Raw genomic sequence first — 21,261 nt, 5'->3', positions numbered from 1 at the left:
AAAGAAAGGAATAAAAAAGAAATTGCAAAATGTAGTCATCAAACTTTTTATGTACCTTGGCAGTGCTTTTTTGTAACAGAAAATTAACAACAGTAGAATAGTTTGCAATCTGTTGTGCAGTAGATTCAATGTGGTGCGTCAGCATTGGTACTAGTTCTACCCACATTGGAACCTTGAGGATGAATACAAACATTTCGCTTCTGAGAAACACATTTGGTACCTTTGTAGTCAAACCATACATTATTGTTTTCAGCTGTTTTAAAAAACATTCTTGTGTAGAGAGACACTTCTGTTGTGAACAAAAGCGCTTTCAGTTTGGTTTGTTTAATGAAATATGTTTTCAAAGTAGGGATTGAAGGCCAAGTTGAAGTTTGGGAGTTAGTTTGTGTGGGTGGGAATAGACATTGCCACAGGAAGTTACTCGGTTTGAAACAGTAAGGACATACGGTATGCCAGCTCATATTCCGTAGGAGTGCATGTTATTGAGAAGCAGATAACTGCCGTTAGAACGCTATGTGCTACTGATCCATAGAGTTACTCACACATCTATTCAGTCATGCCAAAAATCAATCATACACCCATGTACTCACCTATGCATATATATACACAACACCTGCCTTATTTATACACACATCACTTTCCTTATTTATATAGATACTATCACATACTTACTATCTTATCCAATCACTAATACATGTACACATTCGTGTATGTAGACACTCTTCCAGTCATGGTCTTTCACGTAGTCAATTATACACCCCAACACTCACATATAGTGTGTAAAAACATATATAGTTGCTCACATATATACAACTGAGACATCAATTCACTAATCAACACACCTGTTCACACAGTCCGCTATCTATACAGCGCTTCTGAGATGCACTTTTGAAACTATAGAACCAGTGAATCAGCCATTCAGACATGTATGCACAGAGTCAGACAACACCCACACACCCACTTAGACAGTCAGACCCCCTTACAGATACTCCTACAATCAATGAAAAACACATATACACACTAATGTAGCTACTCACCATGCACCTGCTTACACACCAAGTGAGAGACTAAGAGAGACATCCACACAGTCTAGTCACTAATCCATGCATTCAATAACCTACATTAAATCAGTGACTTATAGAGTCAATCATGCATCTACTAAATAATGTATTCAGGCACTTTTACATCGACTTATTCTTAAATAGACCTTGGCATAGATATATATGAAAAATATTTAAACTTTACAGAAACACACATTCACTGGAGGATTACATAAGAAAAATAGATGGATATGCTATATTGATCTGCACATCATCAAACGTAGATATATCGTAGAAGTTCAATTGTAATAATATAAGCAATGGTATTGGGTGCTAATACAGTGCTAAATACTTATCCATCAAAAGTATTAAAGTATTCTTTGTCACTACACTGTAGTCCCAAAAAATGTTTTGAATCAATCTAATAAGCACAGTAGCACAACAGAAAAAAGTCCTACAATACGTATTTTTTTTACTCATATAGCGATATTCCACTTAATAGAATTGTGTCCATTTAGCTGTGTTAAATAACACAGAAAATTACAAATGATGATCCAGTTCCATGTCACGATGTCAATGATTGAGTTTTTTTTACCAAAGTCACATACACAGCCGACGCATGTTTCGCCCGCAGGGCTTTTTCAAGGCTGCAAAAGTTACATAAAACAGTCAATAATATTTCCCTGATTATTGTTTCAATAACAATCTCACCTATAACTTTATTTAAATGGAGATAGTAACACTTTAGAACACCCGTGTCACCAGCCATCACCATAGAAAAATAAAACTAGAAAAGATGGGTATGTATAAAAAAAGGGGTGTAGAGAAAAAACACGCAAAAATGATTTAAACTTTAGAATACATCCTCCGAATTAAATTAAAAACTACACCGAAAATTGTGACATATGATGATCATCCAATCATCAAAAGATTATATATTATTAATTAGTGTCTATTACATATAGTGCTCTAACCCTAAAGAAAGAACCATTATACATAATGTGCTTCCAACAGTAATTTTATAGGGTGAGACAATCAGATCTCACCTCCAAAATCAATTTTTCTTTCAAGTATATAGCATCCCTCACGTAGAAAAAACACTCTTCATTGTAATCCTGTCTCACCAATTCTGCAACAAAATCCACATATATGTATCAACATAAAGAAGTATCAATCGAAGTCTCCCAACGGAGACCAACAAGAGAACGCAAGTCTAGAATTTATGATTAAGTGTGTAATATACATTATATAAAAAACAAATCTTACCCAATATGAGCTATCACATGCGTAGTAATAAATCCAAACACCATCAGTTTTGGCTTAAGAGTTCCAAATTGTTTAACATGTCAGGGACCATAATACGTCCTCACTCCCTGGAATAAAACCAAAGCACTAGTCTATAATTATGTTGAGTGTAACACATGGTTACCAATCAAACATTTCTCTAAAAGAAAGGGAAACCAGGCCACCCTCATCATGCCAGTTAAAACACCATAAGGTGTCCGTAAATTCCGTAAAACAATAGTAATTTCTATAAAATCATATAGTGGCCCCCTACCGAACCAAACGGCATTGTATCCAACAGTGAAAGAAATATTGCCACAATTTATTAGATGACATAATGCAATGAGAGACATCGTCCTGTGTTAACGCGTCTAGTAAGAGATCGTATCGCTTGTACTTAACTATTCATAATTAGCAACAATAGTACTCCTAAAACCGATCAGTTACAAAGAACCAATACTAACACATTCAAAGTATCCGGTAACACTCACCAACTGTCCTGTGTTCCGACAGCATGACTCTCTATTTGCTTCGGCGTTCGCGACTTCTCGTCTCGCCATAGCGTTTATGAAGATGCTTGTGGGGCGATGGACATTGAGGTTGGACTTATGTTAGCTAATGATTAAACTACTAAAAGTTTGGCACCCATTATTGTATGTCCAACAAAAACATTTGTGTACTGTTTCTCCATATTCATTATTCAATTATTACATCCCGATTACCACTAAAGTGAAATTTCCCACTATAACGTATTCTTCTGCAATTCACAGTTTATAGCCCGGTCCCAACCATGTAGGGGCCATGCTTATTTGAATATGATATATTTTCCCATTAATTAAGGACCATACCATTTGCGAATAATTATTCCAGAATGGATGGGATTCATTCTCTTCGAATAGTAATCCCAATTATTTCTAAACGTCCACCTTAGTGTAAATATCGATGCTAATGATATGATAGTAACAAAGAAAGGACTCATTTTAAATAATCATTTAGACTAACGGAATCCAACAGCCATTTCTATGGAATCAAAGGAAGAGCTGACCATTAATTGCAACAGTTTGACAAGAAAGTTGTAAGTCTATTTCTGTCATTGAAGAGGTATTTCTCTAACACAAAGTTTTTTCGTCCCCTTGTCACCTACTCAAATTCAGAAAAGCACCAATATTAAATGAGTCATAATCACAGAAATATCCCAGCAAAATCGCACTTATGATAATCTCATTCCATTAATGAATGCAAAATATATAATTTGTATTTTAAAATGTCCAGAGTAGTTAAAATACTAAAATCGTCCAATATACATACATTAAATGACGATTACAAAAGAAATAATAACCAATGTAATTCAGCTTATCCACTAATGGGTATACAGAATCGTCCATGTAGAATCATCCATTGGGAAATATGTCAGTAAGGCAGCCGCCTTAAATCTCTAATACAGAGCGATAATAGGTGCACAGAAGGAGTATATCAGAGTATACAAGACAGAGTGCATTGTTAACCGTCACGAAAAACCATGAAAATAGAATCTATCAGAGCAAAGAAAGATATATTACAAAAATTCAAACATCTCTTTATCAATATTGATTCCATGTTCTACCGCCCTCAAAGAAATGATTCACTTGCTTTCCCTCTGGCGTAATTTGGTGATTCTGTTGCCCCCTCTTAGATTCGGGAGCACTACTTCCAATCCATGAAAAACAATATTAATCATTTCTGTCATCCTATGCATAGTATTAAAATTAGAGGCCAGGGGATATTGGGCATTGTTATTCCGTATCGCCCTTATATGTTCCTGTATCCTCTCCTTTAATGGTCTTATGGTACTTCCTATGTAAATGTTCCCACAGATGCATTTCATACAGTAAATCACAAATTTGGTATTACAATTTATGATTTCATTCACTGTGTGAATTCTTTCTGTGTTGTATTTAAAAGTCAAGGTTCAATTAATTGCAAAATGGCAGATATTGCAATGACCACATTTAAAAAAACACTTAGGTTTGTCTGATAGCCAAGTCTCATTAGGAATTGCTGGAATAAAACTAAGGCATAGGGATTGTCTTTGGGTATTACCTCTTTCGAATGTGATATTGGGTTTAGATCCCACTACTCCCAAAATATTTTAATCATCTGTTAGCAACTGCCAATGTTTGTTCAAAATTTTGAACAACTCAGTGCTAATGGTGAAATACAGTGTAATGAACCTGATTTTCCTATTTGTGCATGTCTTGTTTTTCTTTCTAGTTCCTGCTAATAGATGTGTTCTATCTATCTTATCAATCTTGTTATGTGCTCTCCCAATAACTGCATTATTGTAGCCTCTAGCCTTGAATCTCTTCTCTACAACATTCAGTTCTTCATTTAATATGCTGACATCACTACAATTTCTTTTAGTTCTTATCATTTCCCCCAGAGGGATTGATCTTAATTGTTAGAGGGGATGTGCACGCGTAGCGTGCGATGTCGCATTACATGCGATCGCTTTTCTGAATGGTACCGATTGAAGTTTTTCTTTATCAACTACAATGGTAATATCCAGAAAATTAATACGAGAGGTACTCTGTTCCTTTGTAAATGTCAAATTGAAAGGATTGTCATTAATATAGAGAAAACACTCTTCCAAGGCCTCCTTTGTCCCAGCCCAAAACATTAAGATGTCATCAATGTATCGTCCTAAATATAGAATATTATCCATGAGGGCACTAGGACCTTTTCTCCAAAGGTGAATCAATTCAAAATGGCCCATATAGAGGTTGGCAAATGAGGGCGAAAATTTCGCCCCTGTTGCCACGCCCCTAATTTGTCGATACCATTCCCCATTGTGTAAAGAAATGTTGTTGTTTAGGACTAATTCAATGAGTTCCAAAAACATTACAGTATGTTCGTAAAACTGTATTGGTCTGGTGTCTAGGAAATATTGTACTGCATTCAGTCCCAGATTTCCTGGAATGCTCGTATATAGAGAACATACATCTAGGGTTGCTAGATAATGACCTTCTACCCACTCCACATCAGAGATTTTATTCAAAACTCCGATGTGTCCTTAATGAATGATGGTAAGTTAACCACTAGAGGCTGCAGGAAAGTGTCAATGCATTCAGAGATCCTCTCTGTGGGAGAGCCAATGCCAGAGATAATGGGTCTCCCCGGAGGAAAGACCCCCCCCTTGTGTATTTTTGGTAAACAATATATACAGGGAATAGTTGGAGTGTCACTGTATAAATATCTGAATTCAGTATCTGAAAAAAGACATTTGTCCTTTCAATAAACCAATTTATTGTATATTAATTCCTTAGTTGTATGTAAAGGATTGTTGTCTAGATGGATATATGTTGTTGTATCAGACAATTGTCGGTCTATCTCAGCCATGTAGTCTGATTTATTCATTAGGACTACATTACCTCCCTTGTCAGCCTCTCGGATGACAAGGGAGTGATCATTTTTAAGATTTGATAGTGCCTTCCTTTCCCCTATGGAGATGTTTTGTCCATGGTATGACTTTTTAGCACAAACCTTGTCTTCTAGTTTGTATAAATCACAAAAAACGTTCTGTTGGAATTTATCAATTAAGCTATGTCCTGATAATTGAGGGGTAAATCTAGATTTATGTTTTAGGCCACTGTCAATATTTGAAAACGTATCTAGATCAAGATCTGCTGCCACAGTTTGTAATGTGGGTGTATCTCCCTGTTCCTCTATTGACAGTAACAAATGTATAACCTTGATGTCTTTAATTGAGGGCATGTATTCAATATTCTCATCTAAATAAGGACTTGTTTCCGCCTTTTGTTAATCGTGAAAAAATTTGAACAATTTCACCTTCCTGATGAATTTAAAGCAACGTATATGTAAAACTGCAATATCTGACAAAGCACTTGGACAAAAATTCAGTCCCTTGCTTAATACATTTATTTCAAGATCATTCAAAACATGACTCAATAGATTGACAATATTGATACTGTCTGAATGTACAACATCCTTAATACAATTTATCTCTTTCGATTGCGTGTCACTGATCTTGTTGTGACACCTGTTTTCTCTTTTTCGCCCGGATCTGCATTTGCCCCTCTGTCTTTTTAGGTCCATATCTCTTTTGAATGCCTGTTTGTTCCCTTTTCTGAATCGTTGTAGCTCTAAAAAAACTGGATATGAGACTGCACCTGTTGTCTGTCCCTGCATATTTAGTGATTCACCACTTGTTACACTACTAATGCTAGTAGTGTCTGAGACGCTGGTTGTGTCAATTGGCTGAGACGTGCGTTCTAATGTTTCTGTATTGTAACCAGTCTTGATGTTATCAAACTTTTTGGCAAAAGTATAAACTCTTCCATTTTGGTAGTCTCTTTCATCTCTCCTAATCTTCTGTGATTTCTTCTCTTTTAGATATAACTGATGTTTACGTAACTCTTCCTTTATGATAACTAGATTCCGTTCCATTACTTCCGTTAAATTAAGATCTTGTATTTCTTTTTCCAGACTTGCTATTTTTACTAAAATTTTACTGCGTTTCGATTCCGCATCCCCATTAGGATATCCATCATTCCCACTGAAGAGTTGAGCAATAGCTTCTCCCACTCTTTCAGATGACCTTTATCTAAGTCCTCAAAGGACGGAAAGATTAAAATCCGCAGTCCCCTAGGGACTTGTCCTTTTTCAATGTATTTGCATTGGACTATAGCATCCCACCAGTTGTCATTTTAGTCTTTCCAATCTAATACATTTTAACCTCATACCTTCTTTGTTTGATGGTTTCGTGTTGGTTGGTGCTTGTGTTGTGTCACTGAATAGATCTTCTAATAGGACAGCTCTGTTGTCATCAAAACTCTCCATAGTTAACAATAATTTGCTAATATCAAAATTGTATATCATAACACAAAATCCACAATCTTCTAACAGGTCAAAGTAGTTATTGTTAGATGAGTGCACAATCAGCAAGATAATATGATTACATAAGAAAAATAGATGGATTTCACTGGATGATGTCATCAGTGATGTCATCAGTGATGTGACTGACCATGTCAAGAGTGATGTAATATGTGATGTCAGCAGTGCATTGCAGGCGCGCAAGTTATAGTTAGCTCAACTATAACAGGCGAATTTCTCTGGTTTTATACAAGTTAAATGTCCAACTAACTATAACGTCCCTGAAACCTATGTTTTTTTCCAGAGAATATATATATATATATATATATATATATATATATATATATATATATATAATCACAATCTCCGCAGTCAAGCAGCAGCACAGCACATACATTTTTTTTTCAAAAATAATTTGCTGAAAAAAGAAACAAAGAGGATATTTAGCAGCACATTATGTAGTAAGGGGTCCAAGATTCCACCCTAGCAGACTGTGGAATGACTTACAACAACCCACACACTATGCTTAAGAATTGTAAGACAACAACCTTCTATATGAGTGTTCCACATGGTGAAATCAGTGCAGTGCTCCTAAAAGTGAGATAACAACAAAACAATGTACAACATATATCACAACAAAAAGAGGCTGTAAACTTTTATATTCAAAGTTATTTTAAAAAGTGGCCAACTTATCAACTCATTATTTTGCTCTGTAAGAGTCAATCTTTGTCGGTGTTTAGACCCATATGCTTTGAAGCAGGGTCTTCCACTGGATGACAAGGAAGGGATACACCATCAAAAGCCACTTAATGGTGAGCAAAGGTCCTAGTTTAGGTCTTTTGTCCTGGTAGGTATGAGGAAGAGGAACAATCCTCTGCAGTGGTTTGTGGGTCAATAGACTTGGAAGATGCACAGTGCTCAATCTTCTGATTAATGGAGAAGTTGTTGTAAGTCACTACACACTCTGTTAATTGTGATTCTTGATCCACCTAACTAAATTGTTGTTAAAAATCCTTTTTGTTACTTTCACGGCTTAATCGTTCTGGAATTACATATGGTCTGCTGGACTCAGCAGGCCACAATTCCTAGTGCTTAAGGTTGGAGAGAGGTCTGTGCCTTGATTGGTCTGTAGGGATATCCAGGATAATAATTCCAAAATCCACTGAGCTTTTTAAAGCATGGTGTGCTGTATTTATTGGTATTTTGCTTACTGCATCTGACGAGTGTTTCGCCCAAAGGCCAGCAGGCCAATGCTTTTTCAAGTCCAAAATCTTAATTGTGGTCATGTAATAAATAAGCTCTGTTACTTAGAATAATCTCTGCAGTCCCAACCGGTCTGTGAACCAACTTTTACATAGGACTGCTCACAAATTACCACACAGGCTGCAAAAATACTGGTTGCTACCAGTATTTGGCGATCAATTGATAGTACATCTCACCCATGATGCTGTCTGGAAAGTTTTCAAAATAGGCTGGTTCTGAAAACTCTGTGGTCTTGCTGTCAGCCATAACTGTCATGATAGCGGGGTTTAAAATACCATATTAGATATTCCAATGACACGATCTAGTGCACAGAACCAGGAATTTCTTCCATGTAATATTTTTTTTTTTTTTGTCCTCATTTCACCAAAGACGTTGGTAGATTTAACAAGCTATTAATGGGAACCAGATGTTGTCGGGCCTAGTCCCCCCACTATCTTGATCAAGCAAGGCCATCCTCAGCGCAGCTTTTAACCAGCTATCTCTGACCGGAGGGGACGGATCTTTCCACTTAATACAAATCTCCCTCCTGGCCAGGATTATAAGGTATAGCAATAAGCCCTTGTGAGACTGTATAACAGACCCATTTACTTGCTCGTTTTTTCCAAAAAACACAAGGTAGAGGTCGACCTCGATATCAATTTCAAAGATAGCTGATAGTGAGTCCCCCACATTTTCCCAAAAAGAGCTGACCTCTGGGCAATCAAAAAAAATATGAATATCATCACCTTTATCTTGTTTACATCTTGGACAGGTTGGGATGGGTACCGGGGCAAATTTGGCAATTTTGGCCGGGGTATAATATAGCCTGTTTAACACGAAGAAGTAGTTCTTCTTAAGGTGGGCAGGCTTGATGTATCTGTAAAGTAACTTGAGGGAAGCTTCATACATTTCTTCAATGCCTTGGACCAGTGGAGTTGAGTTCCATATTGAAGTTAGAGAAGTTACCTCGCTATCCTCCACTTCAAGGAGCCTTGTATACCACAAAGAGATTTCCTTCTTTTTAGGCTGCAGATCTTGTAGTAGCTGTTAAAGTTCCCATCTCCCTTTTATGTCTCCCGCCTCAACCTCTCACCATGATTTTAACTGAAGAAATTTGAACCTTGAAAAGGTGGGGCCGATCTTAGTTAGTAGATCCTCCCAGGGGAGGACCCCGTCTGAATCCACCAGGTCCGACCACTTCAGAAAACCAGCTCTTTTTATTGGAGCCACCAGGCTGTCGTGCATGCAGGGGGTAGCCCCAGGGAATCTCAAATAGGGGCAAAATCAGACAAATAACCTATACCACAGATACGTCTTAGTTTGTACCAGGTCGACAGAGCAGCCTTCAAGACCTTAAGACGTACATGCTTAAAGAATCTGGGTGCCCCGAATTTATATAGGAACCCAGCCCCTCCACTGCCTCCCTCTGTTAGAGCCATTTCTCCATGTAACCTACCCCATGCAGTTTCCTCTGGGCTAGTCAACAGCATCCTGATACCCTTAGATTGGAAAGCCATTAAGTACCAGGTAATATCTGGGAGAGCCAACCCCCCTTTTAAAAGTCTTCTTCTTAATTTTTTCAACGACATCCTTGAGCTTTTTTGTCCCCATATAAAGCTTCCTATTTTGCCCTGGATTTTACTTATATTTTTCTGAGGGATAGTTAGGGGGGGCAGCATTAAAAAGGTATGTCAGCTTAGGGAGGACTGACATCTTTACCAGATTGACTCTCCCGTAGATCGTCAGGGGGAGGTTTTTCCATCTGGCAAAGAGATAGTCGATTTCCTTTTCGATTTTTGCCAGATTTATCAGGGGGATTTTGTTTAGATCTTTAACTATTTTAACCCCTAGATACTTAAATTATTTGCTGGAAGGGCTGCCTCCTTAAGTCATGTTCCAGCACATAACTTCGGTTTTAGCCGAGTTGGCAAGATATCCTGAGATCAGACCAAACTCGTTCAATGTGTTTTCAAGCAGCGGAATGGTAGAAACGGGGTCACTAGTATACACAATAACATCGTCGGCATAAAGTGCTATTTTGCACTGATAATTCTGCGATCTAAATGGGATAATGGTGCTATCCAGTCTTATTGCCTTGGCTAGGGGTTCCATATATATATTAAATAAAAGAGGAGATAGGGGGCATCTCTGTCTTGTCCCTCTCTGAATATCGATGCTGGAGGTCAGAGAGCCATTCAATAAGATCTTCGCCATAGCCCCATTATAACAATTCTAAAATCTGCACGAAAATGGGGCCAATACCCATGGCCTCCAGGACCCCCCCAAAGATAACTCCAACACACACGATCGAAAGCCTTGGCGGCGTACAAGGCCACTACCACCAGGCAATCCGACCTTGTCTCAGCGAGGTCAATATTTCCTATCAAAAGCTGGGTTTGTTCCTGGATTGTTCTCCCTACCAGAAAGCCTTTCTGGTCCATATTGATCAGGCTTGGTGCCAATTTAGCCAATCTCCCTGCCAGGATGCCCATAAAGATCTTATAGTCGGCATTCAGCAGGGGGATTGGACGGTAGGAGTCGGCCATCGATGGATCTTTCCCTGGCTTCAATATTAAAACAATCGTGGACTCCTTCCAGGAACTGGGGATTACCCCTGTTGATCTATAAACTGAATTAAATAAAGTGTGGAGTATAGGTAACAGTTCATTAGACAGTAATTTGTACACTACATTGGGGAGGGCATCAAGACCAGCAGCTTTTTTGTTTTTTGATCTCTTAATTTGATCCTTAATCTCCTCATTGGATATGGGAGCGTCTAGGGCATCTTTGGAGGAATCTGTGAGGACAGACTAAGACTTATCACTTAACCACGATGATATCAGGTCATGAGAGGGGGCTATATTCGAGACAGAAGACATTTCTGCATCTCTTCTGGCTTTTTGGATTTTGTCCCCCCATTATCTATGATAAGTTCATTTATGTAGTTATTGACCCGGTCTATCCTCGCTTTCCAGGCTAGGAGGGTTCCGGCTCTTTCACCGTATTCCAAATTTTCCATATTTCGAACTTGCCACTGGGCCTTACATTTCAAATCCAGGAAGATCCTAAGATCCTGCCCAGCTTCCTCCAAACTCTTCCCTATCAAGGTCAATTTCTCGATATCCTCCAGATCTATATGCCTCCTCTCCACTTCTAGTTTAGATATTCTATTCTCCAGGGCTTGGAGTTCCATAGCCTTAGTTCTATTCTTGAAACTTATTAGGCTATGTAATGACCCTCTTAGACTGGCTTTGTAGGCATCCCACACGAGTTCTATAGATGTGGAACCTACATTGATGTTGAAAAATTCAAGAGAGAAATCTCTAATTGACTGCACTATTCCTGGATCTAACAATATTGTTCTATTCAATGTCCATCTTGATTGAGGGCTGTTTTTATTTATAGAGGTATAAAAACTGAAGGGGAGCTTGGTCAGATAGATGAGAGGGCAATATCGATATAGTTGGAATGTTAGCCAAGTTCTCTCTAATGATCAAAACGTAATCTATTCTGGAGGAATGACGATCTCTTTTATAGTAAATGGTGAAGCCTTGAGCACTCCCCATCTTAGCTCTCCAGAGATCTGCCGAGTTTAGATTAAACAATACATTTTTCATGACCCTACGAGAACGCTGGTTATCTTTAACGTGACTCAAATTAGACCTGTCCCCTACGGGATCAAGCCTTATATTAAAATCTCCACCTATTACTAAGGGGGGATTCGTCCTAATCAGTTTATCTTATAATCTAGCCAGAGAAGTTGGGCTGTCAATGTTGGGGCCGTAGAAAGATGAACAAGTCAGTTCTACTCCCTCAAATATCAACTGTGTAATGACCCATCTGCCTGTTTGATCTGTCTGAACAGATTTAATCATGCACAAGACCCCTTTTTTTCCAGGATTGCGACCCCATGATTATTTATTAATTGTTGGGAGTATCAAAAACATTGTAACCAAGGTAATTTAGAAAAAAATATTTGTGCCTCTGTTTGATTTAAATGGGTTTCTTGCAACAGACAAACCTGTACTGGTGACATCTCTAGATATTTCAAAATTAATCTCGGTCTCCTGGGGCATCTCAAACCATTCAAATTCCAAGAAATAAACTGAATATTACGACTCCCTTTCATTTCACCATTCCGCGGCCCGAACATCTTCTACTAGAGTTGAATGGATATCTCTACTTACTAGGCGAGATGAGGAATATTATAAAAAAAATTCCCCCTTTGAACCTTCACCCGGTGCACACCCCCATCCCCTCTCCAAACGGGAGCCCCCGTGACCCCCAAATCTTCCTATTCCCTGAGGAACCCTCCCTTCCTATAGGCAATGCCGTCAGGTGCTGCTCCCCCCGGGCTCTAATACAATTGCTTTGCATCTACTGAGTATCAATTGAACGGGAAACCAGACTCTCGGGGGACCTATTTGGTCCTCCTTCCTTTACTCCCCACCCCTGCTTTCTAAGATGTATCTTTAAGATGAGAGAATCTGATTCTTCCGTAGAACGGATCATGTGCATGTGGTTGTCCAACATCACTCGTAGGGTAGGGGGGAACCTCAATTGGGCTTTTGCCCCTAGACTGTTTAGCTCTGCCACCCTCTTCCCCAATTCTCACTGTCTTTCTGCGGTTATATGCGAGATGTCCGATCTAATAGAGAAGGAGAAGAGAGATCGATCAGACACTGGGGATGAAATAATCCCTTCCTTTAGAGCAGCGGACAGTATCTGCTCTTTGACTGAATATGATAAAAAATTAACCAATATTTTCCGGGGTTTTTGCCTTCCCAGGTTTATTTTAAAGGGGTCTCTGTGGGCCCTCTGGATTTCACGATAACGATCGATATTAGGGTGGCTCTTAAGGACTGTACCTTTCAATAAGGTGATCAGGAACCCCTTTATATCCTCTCCCTCCAAGGCTTCTGGGATATTTAAAAATGTAATATTGTTTTTCCTCGAGTGGTTCTCCAATCTTTCAAGATCATCTTTCAAATCCTTATTTTGTGTGGTTAGTTTCACCAGCTGTGAAGAGGTAGACTCGATCACGTTTTTCAGCTTAGGAATCTCCTCTTCGATTGCCTCAGTCCTTGCAGTGACCTCATCTAACCTCTGAGCTAGGGCCTCACATGAGGACCGAATAGCCGCCTGATTCTCCTCTGAGACTAGAAACCTATTCGCCAGGTCTGCATGATTCGCCTCCGAGATTTTTAATCTACTTATCATCTCTTCTTTCATGGCCAAGAGGAGGTCTATGAGGGAGTGTGGATTTAAAACTGGAATGCTCCGGGTTTCAGAGGGGGGAAAGAGAGAGGCACTATTGCTCCAATCATTGGGGCTATTAAAAATCACCAGTTGCTCTGTACCCTGCTCCTTGTCCTTCTCCATAGCGACCTTCTGTACTGATTCACTCTCTGCCTCGACCCAACCTCGACCAAACCACTCTCCTCTCCTCGAACCAGGTTTTGGACCGGGTCCTGAGCTTGTTCCGTCTGTTCCAACACTACGAATCTGTTTGTGAGACTGATTTCCGGGTATACCACAGCTTCCTGATTTATTATTTTGCCCATTTCAAGAGATTTGGAGGTTTCAGGAGGCTTAGAAATATCACCAGCATTGGGGAGCGTATATTTTCCTTGAACTCTGTTATGATCACTTAATGAATGCTCCACTGTCTTTGCTTTTAGGGCTTTGGAAGGGGGAGAAGGATCGGGAGGCAGAGCTAGAACCTGAGTGGACGCTGGAGTGGGATTGGGCTTATGCATGTTATTAGCTCCTAGATGGTTTAAGGGGGAGGGATTTGGGTTTGTTGAAGAGAGAGACGTGACCTGGTAGTAGGTTTTAAGAGACGGAGTGATTTTTGTCTTGGAGGAGGTTGCTTTCTTAGCACGTGGTTTCGTTTTACCCTTTTGATCTTTAAGTTCACCTAAAGGTGCTGATTTACTTAGGATCCTCCCCTGTTTACCCGAGGCTCTAACTTTCGCCACCGGTGGAGGGGCTTCCAGAGGTAAGACTGAGTGAGTAATCACTGTGTTTGAGGCCAAATGGGCTGCCCTTGCTCGCAGTGAGTATCTGCTCAATTTTGGGGGGGACGTTCCCTCCTGGAATGTAGTGCCCCTCTCCATACACTCAGTTTATCCTCCGCTGCTTCAATTAGTGCTCCTTTTATCCTTTTATCTCTTTTGTATCCCCAAAGGTATTTAAGAACTGAGTCCCACCATTGGCTGCCTTCGTCCCCCCTACTCCCCACGCTGTCCTTCTTTCAAGATACCGGTTTAAATTGAGCAGGGTGGGCTCTTGAGCCTCCGTCTGGGAAGCCTGCCACAGCGGTACACCTCCTACCTGTACCAGGGTCCAACCGGGGACCTCTGAGCCACACGTCCTTTCCTTTGCGCATAACAGCAGCAGAGGGAAAAGCTTGCCGTGTCTCCAGACCCTCGCGGCAATCCGCCACCTCCAGCACGGATTTCCTGCAGGAGCACCACCCTCGGTCCTTTTGCCTGGAGTTCTGAATGCAGGCGTGTCGGCCGTCACCACGTCCCGCGCCTGCTGCGGCTCACTTCCACACATCGAGTCTCCTAGAAAGCCGCGGAGAACAAACAAAATGGACCCCCTGCCGATACAGACGTTCACGCATCCGCACCAGAAAGGTAAAAAAAACTTTTTGGGGTTTGAGGTTTAACAAAGTTTTCCTGAGCCCTGATATCCTAAAACGATTTCGATGCCCGGGGAGATCGACCCGCAGCCGTTACGCTGCGGCCGCCATGTTTCTCCGCCTTCCATGTAATATTATTGTTTTAGGATTAATAAGCACAAATATAAATGGTCTGCCTATGAAGTAACGATGGAACTACATGTTACTTAGGTGCCTGAAGGATTGTCCATGGATGTTGCTGACACAACAGATAAGCAATCAGAGTGCATAGTCTCTCTTGGTTTAGTTGCCTGAATGTCTAAATTCTAGTCACCCTTTGGAATTCAAGTTGTTCCGCAGAATGTACATTCAGAAGGGAATAATGTTCTCTAAAAGGATAAAATACAATCTTGGACTGTTCAGGGAAGCCATAAATGTCCAGAGTGTCCCTTTGTGAGCAATCTTTTTTGACTATGACTTTCTGTTTAAGATGCCATATTTAATTGTGCCAATTTGGCACAGCAATGGGCCACTCATCAGCATCATCTAGCCTCTTGTTAGTGGTAGAAAAAGAAAGCTCTGATTACATCAATGTAATTTCATTTAAATGATTTAAATCATTGTTATATCACATGTGCCCATCTTTGTGACAATTGTGGAGATTTGTTTCATTTCTTGATCAAGCATTACTTTAAGCATTTTGGTTTGTTGCAGGTGAGAGTTCAGTTTATTTCACAACAGGGATTCAAAGAAGAGGTATTGCCTGGCATTTGTATTACCTCGATTAAGTATGTGGGTTTAAATAAGTAGCAAGAGTGTTGGGTAAGCAGACTGCACTATGATATGGCCTCTATCTTGAGTCATGACTGTGTGAAGTGGTGGAGGAGTCGATTAGTAGTAAGAGGGATATGGCATGTACATGGGCAGCTGTTTCAAATGAAAATATGCTCCTCAACTGAAGTGAGAAATGAAGGTAGTAGTGTGATTTGTGTGTGTGTGATTTTCACAAGCAAGTAATGTATGTAGGATTTAGTAACCAATGTTCACCGGGCACTTTAAGAAATGTCTGGGAAAGTAACCTTGTGACCTGACAAAGAGAGTACCTATTGTTGTCTCCAGGTTGCCTTACTGCAGTCTTCTCTAAGTTCTACACTTCATAGCCCAGGTTTTGTATAGCAGGCCTGGAGTCCCAAGCAAAACCGTGATGGAACCGAGATGCATCCCCTTCAGGTGAACATACAAGGGGGTACGGCACATTTTAATATTGCCACTGTCTCTATCCATCCTGGAGTTCCAAGAAAATTCTCCCTACTTTCAGAGAACGCTGTTCACTCATGGCTGTGTCTCGAAACTCTGTTCCATTCTCCAGTCTTGTTTTGTCTCTCAATCTGATCATAAGGCACACTGGTGGTGTGGTCCTCTAAGTGAAGAATTCCCTGCATACTCGCCAAGCATGTGGCATTCTGCATATGCATGGCTGTTCTTTTTATATGCGGTGGTGGTTCATATGTGGCTCCCCAGTACAGCCACATGGTGCCATCCTGTGTCACTGTTTGTCCTTTCTCCTTTGGTGTTGCTTTTGGGTGAGATGCACTTCTCCTCATTTCTGCTAGGTCCTTCAGAAGCCCCCACATTGACAGAGAAATCAGTAGAGCATCCATTTTAGGTAGTGACTGACTCCACCCTCCTAAAATTGCCTTGGAGGACCAACACTCAGTGTATGTGTCTGTGATGTGTTTGTAAAGTTCTCTTCTCCAAAAAGACTGCTGCACCTGAGGATTCAATTAATACTTCAATATTTTTTGAGCACATAAAATTCAGATACTTCTCGGAGGAGAAGCCCAGGCTAACTGCCTTTCCTGGAATCCTGGTCATGTCAAGTTCCCCATTCTAAAACCACATCTCAACAGAATGCCACAGTGTGCTCACTACCTATTAATGGGTGCTGACAGTTCTTAAGGTAATAAATGAACAATTTCCTGCACATTTCCTCTGAAACCCAATCAGAACAGTCACTGATCAAGAAATTAAGTGAGTCTTCCCATGGTCCATGGAAGAAGAATTAACACGAGTCCCCAAAGTTCCAGTCATGCTGCTTTTGTTAAACTATTTAGTTTGCAGAAGTCTTGGCTAGGTTCATTCAATGGAAACAATCCCAATCACAGATTCCAGAAAACATTAGATTGATAATTGAAATCCCAGGACTAGAAACATATTATTCTGGAAACATGGCATCACGTGGCTTCCCTACCTACACATCCACTATTCCACCCTTTTTTCAATCAATTTGCAAGGTCTTGGGCCTGATTTCTTAATACATCCTAACTAGTGAGTCTGAAAGCCGAACTTCAAAATGGGTATTTTAAATACAAACTTGCTTTTCACCTATTTTGAAAGTTTGGAGGGGCATACACGGCTACACATCAGCCTCAAACAACAAATGGTATGCAGCAAACAGTTTTAGTAGATTAGCCTGTTTTACTTACCATGGAAAAAATCTGGTACCCATCTGTATTTCTTTTTAACAGTTGCACTGAGGTGCTGCCTAAAACAAGGATACAAAGCAGTGATGGTGCACACTTTCTTTTAGAAATACCGATTTTATTTTAGACCCATTCTGTATAATTGTGGGAAAAAGTGCCATGAACTCGAAGTCTGTCAGATCCCAGTGGCTCTCTGATTGTTCAGGTCCTGACTAAATCCCTTCTAAAACATGACGAGACTGTTTTCTAGTCAGGTCTCTTCACCGTGATCAACTCTTAAGAATCAGTTTAGCAGTAGCCAGAGTTCAACTCATTGCAGTGACCTTTCCTTTTCAATCATTCCTGTTGATTGTGGAGTTATTTAGACCATAGTTAAATCCAGTGTTGGGTATTTCTGTCAAAGCAAAACCAATGATCATATTAATTCAAGAAAAATATTTGGGAGACACCAAACGCATAACATAAAACAGTCAAAATGATATGCTCTTAATGTATTTCTTTATTCAAACAAACGCCAAGATTGTTTGTGCAAAATAGCTAAAACAGGTTTTGCAGTAACACCAACCACCTTTTCAAGGCTTCAATGTTCATAATCTAATTGTTTTATGAAAGTTAGTCATCTTCCTTTGTGAAGACGATAACGTTCCTGTTATTTTGAAACAACTTCCAGCTTTCAAGAATTTTTCTTCCTCTTTAAAAATTGATTTTTTTCTGTGAAGTCTTACTTTGCATAAATGTCTAGTTTATCATCTTAATTTTATTCAGTGCCAAGTATTTTCCACGTATTTAATAACAGTATTTAGACCTCTTTAGTGGAGTTTTGTTACCAAGCTATAATACATAACCTTTGTGAATATCCCATTTTAGAAAACTGCATTAAAGTTGACTGCCTCTGTTTCTTCATGTGTTTTTGTTTTTTGCTTCTCCCTCTTGTAATCAAAATAAACACAGGTGCCTGAATTACCTACTCATGTGAGAACATTGTGTGTGTTTCAGATACGGCTGGAGGACTCCCTGGAACAAAACCAGTTGCATATTGGAAAGCTTGAAACAACCGTGAAGTCCCTTTCTGAAGAACTTCTCAAAGTAAGTTGATTGGTTAACTGATAGTTTGGATTTTATTGATTTCCATTTGCACAACGTCACAATATGTCACTCCCTATACAGGCTAACGAGATAATAAAAAAGCTCCAGGGTGATATGAAGAAGTTAATGGAAAAGATAAAGCTGAAAAATGCAGTAACGATGCAACAAGAGAAACTATTAGGAGAAAAAGAACAGGCATTACAAAAGGAGATGTCCGAACTAAGTAATGTGAAACAGACCCTTAGCCGAAAGGCAGAGGAGGTAAGACTACTTTACCAACAAATATTCTGTGTGAACTAGAATTGCTCCAATTTGGTTGGATTGGAATTTAGCCAAAGATAGATAACATGTAGAATTTAACATCTGCTTCCTGGACTAGTCGGGTGGTGTCCTTTAGCTTAATGAAACAGACATTTAAAAGCCTAATCTTTGCCCTTTATATGATTGAGAATGAACATTTGTGTATATTTTACATATTTGTATGTATTCTTGCCAAGAGCACAGAACAGGAGGAAGATCCTAAATTGATATGCGTTCTGACCATTGATGACTAGATTTACTCAATCCATCCAGTGAGCTATTACAAATGAAAATATAGTGACATGTAGGCACACACCGACCAATTGAGTTGACTCATACGAGTGTTAGATTTTCAATACTATGTACAATTTCACACTTTGTGGGTCAACAATCATTTTCTGGTTTAAAATCTTTGACCAGCCATGGGTATTATTTAATATACCTTAGAACATTTAATAAACTTTATTTATTACCTAATGATGATTCAAATGTTAAGGAAACTGATTTTATATCTTATCTCTTGATCTAACGAACAATGTGATGAGCAAGATCTTCTCTGTTTTAAGACGGGCTGATCTGTTTATGGGAAAAACATGGCTATTGCCATTTTGGGACAAAACATTATATTACGATATTTAAAAAAACTGCCTGAATGTACAGGTTCACAGCAGTCCTAGTAAATACATTTATGCCTTATTCTTTAACTTATGATAGCTTATTTTACAATTACTCAAATATCACCTGAGTTTACTAAATGCCTATTCTGCGATCTCAAACTCATCTTAATGGTGGGTATTCTTCCTCCCTTTGTGTATTAGCTGTTACATAGATAAAATATATTTTTTAAGTGCGGCAGTATAAATCTAAACTCATTAAACCTCTTCCAGCTGCTACCAAATACATAATTGCTTTTCTTTGTGTCCCAACTATGGGTCTGATTTAGAATTTGGGTACTGGTTAACCCTGTCACAAACATGACTGATATCCTGTCTGCTGTACTGTGAGTTCATTACATCTAGGGCTCCCGGTTTATGGTATTTATTTTTTGACATTTTCTTCTGTATTTAACAATATTTATTTTTTACCATTCCATTGGTATTTATCCATATTTATTTTGTGTTTTGAGAATAAGTGGGGTCGTAAAATGGTATATTTCTGCATTTATTGAATTGTTAAACATGCACTCATAGTTCAATACCAGTCTGGTTTTAGCAGACAAAGGAGTCAAATAAAACAAACCCCTACAACCACAGGTAAATATTAACATTATACATCAAAAACAAAGGTACAAAGATAACCCCCTATGCAAATGCTAGCGGTCTGAGATAAGGGGGAAGAAAACAAATAATATAGAACATGTTCCCACTTGACCTGTTTTTCCTTATCAGAAGCCTTAATAGTGCTGTTGGTTCTGATCCCCAAATAAAATTGTTCTACATATGCAAAATCATTTTACAGACCATGTTTATTTATTTTTCCCATATTTTGTCTTACTCATTGATTTCAGTATACACATATCATAAAACATTTTAACTATTCCTTCTATATACTGTGACACAAACCTGTGACACATCCCTTTTTTCCATCGGGCGGGTGCTGCAGCCAACAGCACCCGCCGCAATGGAAAACATGTATAATGCGACCGCCACCATGGTGGTCGCATTGCAATATGGCCTGTTTGACCCCCGACACTAGGTCGGACAGTCCCCTTCTCCGTTAGGGTGTGTCCGTCCACCATCCTAATCAGGACCTTAGTCTTTTTACATAAAATCAGAAAAAAAGCTGAAAAAAACCCTTAACAACAATCAACCTACTCCTACACACATCAAAATCATTACCTATCATACACTACATTCATGCTCTGACCCACCATTCTACACATACATTGGCCAACCAACAACAGAAAAACACTTTTGATTTGTATCCATTGAGACATTGTGGGCTGGAATCCCTTTTTTATTTAAAAAAACGTGAAAGACAGGTTTGTGTCACAGTGCATGGAAGGAATAGTTAAAATGTACTTGTAGAACTGTTCTATGAGATGTATATAATAAGATCCATGAATAAGACAAAATATAAGAAAAATGAATAAACATGGTCTGTAAAAAGATTTTGCATATGTTGCACAATATTATTTGGGGATCAGAACCAACAGCAATAGTAAGGCATCTGAGAGGAAATACAGGTCAAGTGGGATCGTATTCTATATTCTAAATATTAACATGATATACATATATATGTTAACATAGGCCTGTATTTAAGAAAATCTCATCCTATTTTTTTTTTACTCCCCATTTCAGTCTATCTGCTCATCTATTGCCATGGAACT

General features: G+C 39.2%; 1 protein-coding gene across 5 annotated transcripts in view; it reads left to right on the top strand.

Moving 5' to 3' along the window:
• Positions 1–21,261, top strand: part of LOC146865911 (spindle assembly abnormal protein 6 homolog) — a 516,535-nt gene that overhangs the window by 294,430 nt on the left and 200,844 nt on the right. For all 5 annotated transcript variants that reach the window (XM_085632837.1, XM_085632841.1, XM_085632838.1 and 2 more), the window contains exons 10-11: positions 18,543–18,632; positions 18,714–18,893. In XM_085632837.1, the coding sequence (XP_085488963.1) occupies positions 18,543–18,632; positions 18,714–18,893 (270 nt within the window). The remainder of the gene's footprint in view (positions 1–18,542; positions 18,633–18,713; positions 18,894–21,261) is intronic.

This window comes from Triturus cristatus, chromosome 2_1 (assembly GCF_964204655.1).
Source record: "Triturus cristatus chromosome 2_1, aTriCri1.1, whole genome shotgun sequence".
In the NCBI taxonomy this organism is placed as follows: Eukaryota; Metazoa; Chordata; class Amphibia; order Caudata; family Salamandridae; genus Triturus; species Triturus cristatus.
The sequence above is the reverse complement of the archived record's forward strand: the minus strand, read 5'-3'. Positions and strand labels throughout refer to the sequence as shown.